Here is a 12,452-nt window from a genome sequence, read left to right as displayed (position 1 = left end):
ATTATCACATATTTATCTTCATATTGTCTATGAACAGCACATATTCCATACCATGAGTATGTAAGAGAGTCCTGTCAAAGGTATCTTTAGGAGGACAAATATTCTTGCATCTCTCATGAATCTTCTCTCTCTGTAAGACAAATAACAAATTCAATGATATGTAGCAATATGAATATTCAAAGCATCAAAATATTTCACAAAAGAATATACCAAATTACTTCTACAATTTTTAACATGAAATCACTAGCCTCTTCAACTTAAACATAAATAAGTATGCTTAATAAACCAATACAAGCTCTATGAACACCTATGTGCTTATACTCATCCCATTTTATATAATTACAGTAAAATCTCCGTAAGTTGGAATGAAGTTGGAATGTGAATAAAAAAATCCTTATTTACATAACAGAAATCAATTGAAAATAATTTTTTAAAAGAAGTAAGAAAATGTGAAAACTTATACACCTAAGACAGAAAGACAAGTTATTAGCTGACAAAGTCAAGAAAGAAAGAGAGAGAAACCAACCCTACTCTGATTTCAGATTAGATGGATCACTAACAGTAATTCTCTTTTCAGAGATACCATAAATAAGACACATGGGAAAATGGAGTATGGAAAGGGAAAAAAAAAAAAAAACACTGAGCTAGTAGTGTTCAGAGTTTTGACAGCAATTGTGGCAGAAACCAAAGGACTGTCTTCCAACATGGCTGTACCATTTCACAGTCATACCCACAATGAATAAGAGTTCCTATCAGTCTATATTCTTGCCAGCATTTGGTGCTGTGTTTTGAATTTTTGCAAATCTGAGATACATAGTGGCATTCCATTGCTGTTTCAATTTGCAATTCCCTAATGACATAAAATGTTAAGCATCTTTTCATATGCTTATCTGCCATCTGTATGTCTTCTTTCATGAGATGCCTGTTCAGATCTTTTGTGCATTTTTTTTATTATGCCAAAATACACATAACATAAAACTTAACACTTAAAACTACTAGTGATGTTGACTATCTTCCCATACACTTACTGGTCATTCGTACATCTTCGGAAAAATGTTCATTCAAGTCCTTTTCCCATTTTTTTAGTTGTGTTGTTCTTACTGAGTTTTAAGCGTTATTTGTATATTTTGGATACCAATCCTTTATCATACATGTGTTTTGCAAATATCTTCTCCCAGTGTCTAGTCTGTATAATTCTTTTAGTATTGTCTTTCACAGAGTGGAAGTTTTCAATTTTAACAAAGTCCAACTTGTCAATTTTTTGTTTCATGAATTGTGCTTTTGATGCTATAATCTAAAAAATCATCACCAAACTCAAAGTCATGCATTTTCTCTTATGTGATCTTTCAATTTTACCGTTCTGCATTTTACACTTAGATCTATAATCCATCTTGTGGTAATTTCTATGAAAGGTGTGGGCAGTCTGTGTCTAGATTTTTTTTTTTCTTTTTTTGGCAGGTAGATATCTCGTTGTTCCAGTACCATTTACTCAAAAGACTACTAAATTACTTCTGCACCTTTGTCAAAAACCAGTTGACTGTATTTGTGTGGGTCTATCTCTGAACTACTTTGTTGCTTTGATCCATATGCTGTTTATTCTTTTACCAATACCACACTGTCTATATTACTATAACTTCACAGTAAGTCTTAAAGTTAATTAGTGTCAGTCCTGCAACTTTGATCAATAGTTTGTTGGCTATTCTATTTTCCCTTTCTATATAAACTTTGGAATCAGTCTGTTGATATCTACAAAACAAATTCTTTGGAATTTTAACTGGGATTGCATTGAATCTATAGACCAAGCTGGGAAAAACAGACAGGTTGACAATACTGAGTCTTCTATCTACGTACATGGACTCTCTATTTAGGTCTTCAGCAATTCATCAGTTTTGTAGTTATCCTCACAAAGATCCTGCACATATTTTGTTAGAGTTATACCTAAATATTTCATATTCTTTGGTGCTAATGTAAATGGTGCTGAGTTAATTTCAAATTCTAACCATATATCACTAGCACAGAAGAAAGCAATTCCCTTTTATAATATTAATCTTGTATCCTGCAATCTTGTTATAATTGCTTTTTAGTTCCAGGAATTTTTCTGATTCTTTGGGATTTTCTACATAAACAATCGTGATTATCTGTGAATAAAGACAGTTTTAGTTCTTCCTTCCTAGTGTATATTTTATTTCCTTTTCTTGTCTTGCAAAGTTAGGGCTTCCAGTGTGATGTACAAAAGGAGTGGTGAGAAGGGACATCTTTACCTTGTTCCTGATCTTAGTGGGAAAGCATCTATTTTCTCACAGTTGTAGGGTTTCTGTAGATGTTCTTTATCAAGTTGAACTGTCCCTATATTTCTAGTTTGCTTAGAGTTTTTAACAAGAATGAGTACTGACTATTGTCAAAAATTTTTTACCTACTGATACGAACATATGATTTTTCTTCCTTAGCCTGTCAATGTATGGATTATACAAATTGCTTTTTAAATATTGGATCAGCTCTGCATATCTGGAATAAATACCACTTAGTTATGGTACAGAATTCTTTTCATACATTACTGAGTTTGACTTTCTAATACTTTGTTAAGGATTTTTGCATCCATATTCTTGAGAAACAGCAGTCTATAGTTTTCCTTTTTCATAATGTCTTTGTCTAATTTCAATAGGAGGTTAATGCTACCTAAGAATAAGTTAGAAAGTATCCCCTTTGCTTCTATTTTCTGGAAGAGATCATAAAGAACTGGTATAACTTCTTGCCTAAATGGCTGGCATAATTCACCAGTGAACCCATGTGGCGTTTTCAATTTTGGTGTTTTCAATTTTGAAAGGTTATTATTGATTCAGTTTCTTTAATAAGTATAGCTTTATTCAGAGTGTCTATTTCTCATGTGCAAGTTTGGAAGATTGTGTCTTCCAAGGAACTGATCTTTTTCATCTAGGTTACAGAATTTGTGTGCTTACAGTTGTTCATAATATTCTTTTATTATCTTTTTAATATTCACGAGATCATTAGTGCTGTGCCCTCTTTCATTTGTTTTTTAAGATTTATTTATTTATTTGACAGACAGATCACAAGTAGGCAGAGAGGCAGGCAGAGAGAGAGGAGGAAGCAGGCTCCCCGCGGAGCAGAGAGCCCTATGTGGGGCTCGATCCCAGGACCCTGGGATCATGACCTGAGCTGAAGGCAGAGGCTTTAACCCACTGAGCCACCTAGGCGCTCCTCCCTCTTTCATTTCTAATACTAGTAATTTAGGCCTTCTTTTTTCCTTAACTGACCTTGCTAGACAGTGACCAATTTTATTGATCTTCTCAAAGGAGATCTCAATTTCACTGATTTCTGGTCTTTTTTTTCTTTATTTCTTTTCTTCTGGTTTTTTGGTTTTGTTTTGTTTTGTATAGCTGACATACAATGTTACATTAGTTTCAGTACACAACATCAGTACACAATAACAGATTCACAATAACAGATTCACCTCCTTATTTTAGATTTAGTTTGTACTTCTGGTCTCCTGTGGCAAAACTTAGATTATCAATTTTAGATTTTTTTCTCTAATATACACATTCAATGCTGTTAAATTTCCCTCTAAGCAATACTTTGACCCACACATTCTGTAAGTTTCTATCAAGACTTCCTTAAGCTCACTGATTCTTTCCTCTGCCATTTCAAGTCCATTGATGAAGCCATCAAAAGTATTCTTCATCTGTCAGTGTTTATTTCTAGCATTTCCTTTGATTCTTATAGCTTCCATCTCTCTGCTTAACATTATCCATCTATTCTTGCATGTTGACTACCTTTTCCACTGCAGTCCTTAGCATATTAACCATAGTTATTTTAAGTTCCCAGTCTGATGATTCCAGAATTGTTGCCATCTGAGTCTCATTCTAATACTTGCTTTCTTTAAACTGTGGGGGTTTTTTCCTTCTTGTTTTTAGTATTTATTGTAATTTTTCTTGCTGCAAGCCAGATATGAAGTACTGGATAAAAGGAACTGAGGTAAACAGGTATTTTTTGTGAGATTTTATGTTTATCTGGCTAGGAATTAGCCTGTATTTACTATTTGATGTAGCTGCTGCAGGTGTTAGAGGCTAAAATTTCCTCCGTGTCCTTGTCTTTGTCTCCCCCCTGTCTTCACAAATTTCTTAAATAAAGTTGAAGACATGCAATTCTTTCAGTTGTACTCCATTACTATACCAGTGCCCTATTGATATGATGGTAAAATGTAGGAGAAGGGGAAGCATTCCATAGACCTGTGATTATATCATTGTCTTTTAGTGAGTTTGTGCTCCTGTGCTGTGACCTTCAAAAAGCTTCTAAATTGTTTATTTTCAGTTTCTTCAGATTTTTTCTTTCGAGAACAGGAGTAGACGTTTTTCAAGTTCCCTACATGCTGAACCAGAAGTATTTTTAACTTTTTAAGAAACCACTAAACTGTTTTACAAAAGGGTTGTACCACTTTAAATTCCCACTAACAGTATAGGAGAGTTCTAGTTATTCCACCAGGGCTGACAAAAGGGTAAGGCAAGCAAGAAGCCTGGATATAATATTTAAGTACAATAGAAAAATCCAACAATAACTTCTGACTCCCCAAACACTACTCTTAGATTTTGGTGCTCTTCACATTTTACACCTCAGGCAATTCATGGCCTCATCCTAGTACTGGCCCTGTCCTTCACATCCTTATAAACACATGAAAGAATATGTATGGACATGCTATTGTTTTTTTCGTTAAGTATTTGGTAGAAATCAATAGCGAGGTCACGTGAACCTAAGTTTTCTTCTTTGAAAGCTACTTAACATCAATTTCTTTAATAACTACAAGGCTATTCAAGTTATCTATTTCTTCCTGAAAGAGATTCGGTAATTTGTATCTTCAAGGAATTCATCAGTTCATCTAACTTGCTGAATTTATTGGCATAAAGTTGTTGATAGTATTTCATTATTAGTCCTTTTATTTCTGTAAAATCTGTAGTGATGTTATCACTTTCATTCTTGTTATTGGTGATTATGTCTTTTCCCTTTTCTTCCTGAATCAGTATTGCTAGAGATTTGTCAATTCTATTAATCTTATCAAAGATTCAGGCTTAGGTTTCACCGATTTTTCTCTACTATTTCTCTATTTTCTATTTCACTGATTTTTAACTTTGATGTTTCTTTCTTCTGCTTATTTTGGTATATATTTGTTATCTTTGTAGCTTTTTTTAAAAGATTTTATTTATTTATTTGACAGAGAGAGATCACAAGTAGGCAGAGTGGCAGGCAGAGAGAGAAAAAGGGAAGCAGGCTCCCTGCTGAGCAGAGAGCCCGATGAGGGGCTCAATCCCAGGACCCTGGGATCATGACCTGAGCCGAAGGCAGAGGCTTTAACCCACTGAGCCACCCAGGTGCCCCTTTTTGTAGCTTTTTAAGGGAAAAATTGAGGTCACTGACTTGAGACTATTCTTCTTTTCTAATATATGTATTTACTGCTATAAATTATTCCTTAAGTACTGCTTGAGCAGCATGCCACAAATCCCAGTATGTCATGTTTTCACTTCTATTGAGTTCAAATGTGGGGGTTAGGGACAAAAATATGCCACAATCAAAAATCCAACAATAACTTCTGACTCCCCAAACACTTAACTACTAATACTCTACTGTGGATTGGAAGCCTTAACAGTAACATAAACAGTCAATTAACACATACTGTACATATTATATACTATATTCTTAAAGTAAGAGAAAACAAAATATATTTAAGGAAGCCAAATACATTTGCAGTACTGTAACTGTATTTACTGAAAAAAAATCTGTATATAAGTAGATCTGTATGGTTCAAACCCATGTTGTTCAAGGGTAAATGGTTCTAATCTACTTTTTTTTTGAGTAGGCTCCATGACCCTGAAAGACCTGAGCTGAGATTAAGAGTAAGATACTTAACTGACTGAACCATCCAGGTGCCTCCCTTTTGCTCCTTGACTGGCATTTTATTTTTTTTTTAACTAATATATAATGTATTATTTCTTTCAGGGGTACGGGTCTGTGATTCATCAGTATTACACAATTCACAGCACTCACCATAGCACATACCCTCCCCAATGTCCATCACCCAGCCACCTCATCCCTCCCAGCCCTCTCCCCTCCAGCAACCTTCAGTTTGTTTCCTGAGACTGAGTCTCTTATGATTTGTCCCAAACTCTGGTTTTGTCTTGTTTCATTTTTCCCTCCCTTCCACTATGAGCCTCTGTCTTTTTTCTCAAATTCCTCCTATCAGTGAGATCATATGATAATTGTCTTGCTCTAATAGACTTATTTAGCTTAGCATAATACCCTCTAGTTCCATCCACATCAATGCAAATGGCAAGATTTCGGTTTTCTTGATGGCTACACAGTATTCCATTATACATGTGTGTGTACATACACATATACATACATACATGTGCACATGTATGTACACACACCCACACCCACATCACTTCTTCTTTATCCATTCATCTGTTGATGGACAACTAAGCTCTTTCCATAGTGTGGCTATTGTGGACATTGCTGCTATAAACATTCAGGTGCATGTGCCCCTTTGGATCACTACCTTTGTACCTTTAGGGTAAATACCCAGTAGTGTGATTGCTGGGTCATAGGGTAGCCCTATTTTCAACTTTTTGAGGAACCTCCATGCTGTTTTCCAGAGTGGCTGTACCAGCTTGCATTCCTACCAAGAGTTAAGAGGGTTCCCCTTTCTCCACATCCTTGCCAACACCTGTCATTTTCTGACTGGTTAATGTTAACCACTCCAACCAGTATGAGGTGGTACCTCACTGTGGTTTTGAACTGTATTTCCCTGATGCCAAGAGATGTTGAGCGCTTTTTCATGTGTCTGTTGGCCATTTGGATGTCTTTTTTTTTTTTTTTTTTTTTTTTTTTTTTTTTTTGCAGAAATGCCTGTTCATGTCTTCTGCCTATTTCTTGATTGGATTCTTTATTCTTTGGGTGTTGAGTTTGGTAAGTTCTTTATAGATTTTGGATACTAGCCTTTTATCTGATATGTCATTTGCAAATATCTTCTCCCATTCTGTCGGTTATCTTTTAGTTCTGTTGACTATTTCCTTTGCTGTGCAAGAGCTTTTGATCTTGATGAAGTCCCAATAGTTCATTTTTGCCCTTGCTTCCCTTGCCTTTGGCGATGTTTCTAGAAGTTGCTGCAGCTGAGGTCAAAGAGGTTGCTGCCTGTGTCCTCCTCAAGGATTTTGATGGACTCCTGTCTCACACTGTGGTCTTTCATCCATTTTGAGTCTATTATTGTGTGTGGTGTAAAAAAGCGGTCCAGTTTCATTCTTCTGCATGTGGCTGTCCACTTTTCCCAACACCATTTGTTGAAGAGACTGTCTTTTTTCCATTGGACATTCATTCCTACTTTGTCAAAGATTAGTTGACCATAGAGTTGAGGGTCCATTTCTGGGCTCTCTATTCTGTTCCACCGACACGTGTGTCTGTTTTTGTGCCAGTACCATACTGTCTTGATGATTACAACTTTGTAATAGAGCTTGAAGTCTGGAATTGTGATGCTGCCAACTTTAGTTTTATTTTTCAACACTCCTCTGGCTATTCGGAGGCCTTTCTACTTCCATATAAATTTTAGGATTATTTGTTCCATTTCTCTGAAAAAGGTTGATGGTATTTCAACAGGGATTGCATCAAATGTGTAGATTGCTGTAGGTGGCATAGATATTTTCACAATATTTGTTCTTCAATCCATGAGCATGGAATGTTTTTCCATTTCTTTGTGTCTTCCTCAATTTCTTTTGAAGTATTCTATAGTTTTCTGGGTACAGATTCTTTCTTTGGTTAGATTTATTCCAAGGTATCGTACATTTTTGGGAGCAATTGTAAATGGGATGGACTCCTCAATTTCTCTTTTTTCTGTCTTGTTGGTCATGTATATAAGTTTAACTGATTCCTGTGCGTTGATTTTATATCCTGACACTTTACTGAATTCCTGTATGAGTTCTAGCAATTCTGGGATGGAGTATTTCGGGTTTTCCACATAAAGTATCATATCATCTGCAAAGAGTGAGTGTTTGACTTCTTCTTTGCTGATCTGGATGCCTTTTATTTCTTTTTCTTGTCTGATTGCTGAGACTAAGACTTCTAGTACTATGTTAAATAGCAGTGTTAATAGTGGACATCCCTGCCACGTTCCTAACCTTAGGGGAAAAGCTCTGTTTTTCCCCACTGAGAACAATATGCGCTGTGGGTTTTTCATACATGGCTTTGATGATATTGAGGTATGTACCCTCTATGCCTACACTGTGAAGAATTTAGATCAAGAAAGAATACTGTGCTTTCTCAAACGCTTTTTCTGCATCTATTGAGTATCATATGATTCTTGTTCTTTATTAATGTATTGTATCACACTGATTGATTTGCAGACGCTGAACCAACCTTGCAGCCCAGGAATAAATCCCACTTGGTCGTGGTGAATAATCCTTTTAACGTACTGCTAGATACTATTAGCTAATATTTGGTGAGAATTTTTGCATCCATGTTCATCAGGCATATTTGTCTGTAATTCTCCCTTTTGATGGGGTCTTTGCCTGGTTTTGGGAACAAGGAAATGCTGGCTTCATAAAATGAGTTTGGAAGTTTTTCTTCCATTTCTATTTTTTGGAACAGTTTCAGGAGGACAGGTATTAATTCTTCTTTAAATGTTTGGTAGAATTCCCCTGGGAAGCTGTCTGGCCCTGGGCTCTTGTTTGCTGGGAGATTTTTGATTATTGCTTCAATCTCCTTACTGGTTATGGGTCTGTTCGGGTTTTCTGTTTTTTCCTGGTTCAGTTTTGGTAGTTTACACATCTCTAGGAATGCACCCATTTCTTCCAGATCAGTGTGGATCTGGAGTGGTGTATAGTTGTTCATAATATGTTCTTATAATTATTTGTATTTCTTTGGTGTTGGTTGTGATCTCTCCTCTTTCATTCATGATTTTATTAATTTGGGTCCCTTCTCTTTTCTTTTTGGTAAGTCTGGCCAGGGGGTTATCAATCTTATTAATTCTTTCAAAGAACCAACTCCTAGTTTCGTTGATCTGTTCTACTGTTCTTTTGGTTTCTATTTCATTGATTTCTGCTCTGATCTTTATTATTCCTCTTCTCCTCCTGGGTTTAGGTTTTATTTGCTGTTCTTTCTCCAGCTCCTTTAGGTGTAGGGTTAGGTTGTGTACTTGAGACCCTTCTTGTTTCTTGAGAAAGGCTTACATCACTATTTTCCTCTCAGGACTGCCTTTGCTGTGTCCCACAGATTTTGAACAGTTGTGTTTTCATTTTCATCTGTTTCCATGAATTCTTCTTTAATTTCCTGGTTGACCCATTCATTCTTTAGCAGGATGCTCTTTAGCCTCCATGTATTTGAGTTCTTTCCAAACTCCCTCTTGTGACTGAGTTCCAATTTCAAAGCACTGTAATCTGAAAATATGCAGGGAATGATTCCAATCTTTTGGTACTGGCTGAGACCTGATTTGTGACCTAGCATGTGATCTATTCTGGAAAATGTTCCATGTGCACTAGAGAAGAATGTGTATTATGTTGTTTTGGGATGGAATGTTCTGACTATATCTGTGTGGTCCATCTGGTCCAGTGTGTCATTTAAAGCCTTTATTTCCTTGTTGATCTTTTGCTTAGATGATCTGTCCATTTCAGTGAGAGGGGTGTTAAAGTCCCCTACTATTATTGTATTGTTGATGTGTTTCTTTGATTTTGTTATTAATTGGTTTATATAAGTGGCTGCTCCCATGTTAGGGGCATAGATATTTAAAATTGTTAGATCTTCTTATTGGACAGACCCTTTCAGTTTGATATAGTGTCCTTCCTCAGTACAGTCTTTGGCTTAAAATCTAATTTATCTGATATAAGGACTGCCACCCCAGCTTTCTTTTGATGTCCATTAGTATCATAAATTGTTTTCCACCACCTCACTTTAAATCTGGAGGTGTCTTTGTGTCTAAAATGAATTTCTTGCAGACAGCATATCGATGGGTCTTGGTTTTTGTTTTCTGTTTTTATTGTTTGCTTGTTTTTTTATCTATTCTGATACACTGTGTCTTTTGATTGGGGCATTTAGCCCATTTCTATTCAGAGTAACTACTGAAAGATATGAATTTAGTGCCATGGTACTGTCTGTTAGGTGACTGTTACTGTATATTTTCTCTGTTCCTTTCTGGTCTATGTTACTTTTGGGCTCTCTCTTTGCTTAGGGGACCTTTTTCAGTATTTCCTGTAGGGCTGGTTTGGTGTTTACAAATTCTTTAGTTTTTGTTTGTCCTGGAAGCTTTTTATTTCTCCTATTTTCAATGACAACTTAGCTGGATATAGTATTCTTGGCTGCATATTTTTCTCGTTTAGTGCCCTGAATATATCATGCCAATCCTTTCTGGCCTGCCAGGTCTCTGTGAATAGGTCTGCTGCCAATCTTGTCCCGAGCTGCTTTCAGGATTTTCTCTTTGTCACTGAGACTTGTAAGTTTTACTATTAGATGATGGGGTGTGGACCTATTTTTATTGATTTTGAGGGGATTTTTCTGTGCCTCCTGGATTTTGATGCTTCTTCCCTTTTCCATATTAGGGAAATCCTCTACTACAATTTGCTCCAAAAATCCTTCAGCCCCCATCTCTCTCTTTCTTCTTCTTCTGGGATCCCAATTATTCTTTTTTTTTTTTTTTTTAATTTATTTATTTGACAGACAGATATCACAAGTAGCCCGAGAGGAAGGCAGAGAGAGAGGAGGAAGCAGGCTCCCTGCCGAGCAGAGAGCCCGACGCGGGGCTCGATCCCAGGACTCTGGGATCATGACCTGAGCCGAAGGCAGAGGCTTTAACCCACTGAGCCACCCAGGCGCCCCCCAATTATTCTAATATTGTTCCATCTTATGGTATTGCTTATCTCTCAAATTCTCCCCACTAATCCAGTAGTTGTTTATCTCTCTTTTCCTCAGCTTCCTTATTCTCCATCATTTGGTCTTCTATATCATTAATCCTCTTATGCCTCATTTATCCTAGCAGTAAGAAACTCCATTTTTTATTGCACCTCATTAATAGCTTTTTTTAATTTCAACTTGGTAAGATTTTAGTTCTTTTATTTCTCCATTAAGGGATTCCGTAGCATCTTCTATGCTGTTTTGAAGCCCAGCTAGTATCTTTATAATCATTATTCTGAACTCTAGTTTCAACATCTGACTATTGTCCATACTGATTGGGTACCAAGCGGTTGGTACTGCCTCTTGTTCTTTTTTTGAGGTGAGTTTTTCCACCTTGTCATTTTGTCTAGATTAGAACAGATGAATGAGAGAACAAAATACTAAAAGGGTAACAACGACCCCAGAAAAATAGACCCGAAAACAGGGGAAGAAGAAAGGTGAAAAAAATATACGATTAGTCTGAAATAGAACAGGGCTTCACACTTGATTCAGGGCACATTTTGGTCTGTTAGAAGAAACGGCCTCCCAAAATTTTGAAGAAAGAAAAACTGTGTGTGTGTGTGTGTGTGTGTGTGTATACACATATAAAAGGGTAAATATGATGAAGGGATGGCTGTAAAGATGAAAACTAAAAAGATTTTTAAAAAGGAATTCATAAGATAAGAAGTTGGTTGAAAAAAGAAAAAAACTGTTTAAAAAAAGGAGAGAATGTGATCAGGCGGAAGACTAGAACAAAACCATACACTAGAGTTAGGGTATATTTTGGTCTGTTAGAAGTAAATGTATGTCAAAATTTTAAAGAAAGAAGAACTTATACGTATACAAAAAATAACATTAAATACAATGAAGGGATAGAATATGACTATAAAGTGAAAATCGAAAAAGATTTTTAAAAAGGTATCAATAAAGATGTTAGTTAAAATAAAAAAGAGGAAAAATCTAAAAAGAAAAAGAAAAAAGTAAACAAAATTTTAAAAATTGAACTTTGAAAGACTAAAGAATCATGAGAAAAAAAGCCCTGAATCCTATGTGCTGTATTCCCCTAGCACTGGAATTTTGCAGTTCTCATTTATCAGTAAACTTGGTCTTGGCTGGATGTTCTTGCTGATCTTCTGGGAGAGGGGCCTATTGCAGAGATTCTCAAATTTCTTTGCTCCAGGCAGAACAGCACCACCCTTGCCAGGGGCCAGGTTAAGCAATTTGCTCAGCTTTGCTCTGGGTACTTTTTGTTCCCTGAAAGCTTTCCATACAGCTTTGGAGGAGGAGAATGATATGGCAGCCTCCGAATCTCCGGTCTGGAGGAGCCAAGAGCTCGGGGGCCTCCCTCCTCAGTGAGCCCTCAGAAAAAAGCAGTCAATCACTCCTGTCACCCCGGTCTCCAGCCACACTCTGAGCTCACCCAGCCTGTCACCAAGCATTTCTATCTCTGGCACACAGCCCAGTGTGGTCTCCAAACCCAGCAGATTCCTCCAGCGTGCTCCTGTGCTGCTCCTCCCGGGGGGCAGGGGGAGTCT

The 12,452-nt window shown here is 36.7% G+C and overlaps 1 protein-coding gene across 6 annotated transcripts in view; it reads right to left on the bottom strand.

Moving 5' to 3' along the window:
• The window catches only part of VPS54 (VPS54 subunit of GARP complex), a 104,275-nt gene that overhangs the window by 65,287 nt on the left and 26,536 nt on the right, over nucleotides 1-12,452 (bottom strand). For all 6 annotated transcript variants that reach the window (XR_006815032.1, XM_045978748.1, XM_045978751.1 and 3 more), the window contains one exon: nucleotides 52-130. Coding sequence is in view for 5 of the 6 variants with exons in the window: in XM_045978748.1 (XP_045834704.1) it covers nucleotides 52-130 (79 nt within the window). In the remaining variant the exon portion in view is untranslated. The remainder of the gene's footprint in view (nucleotides 1-51; nucleotides 131-12,452) is intronic.

Source organism: Meles meles, chromosome 15 (assembly GCF_922984935.1).
Source record: "Meles meles chromosome 15, mMelMel3.1 paternal haplotype, whole genome shotgun sequence".
NCBI lineage: Eukaryota > Metazoa > Chordata > Mammalia > Carnivora > Mustelidae > Meles > Meles meles.
Note: the sequence above shows the minus strand (reverse complement) of the source record. Positions and strands in the feature narration are given on the sequence as shown.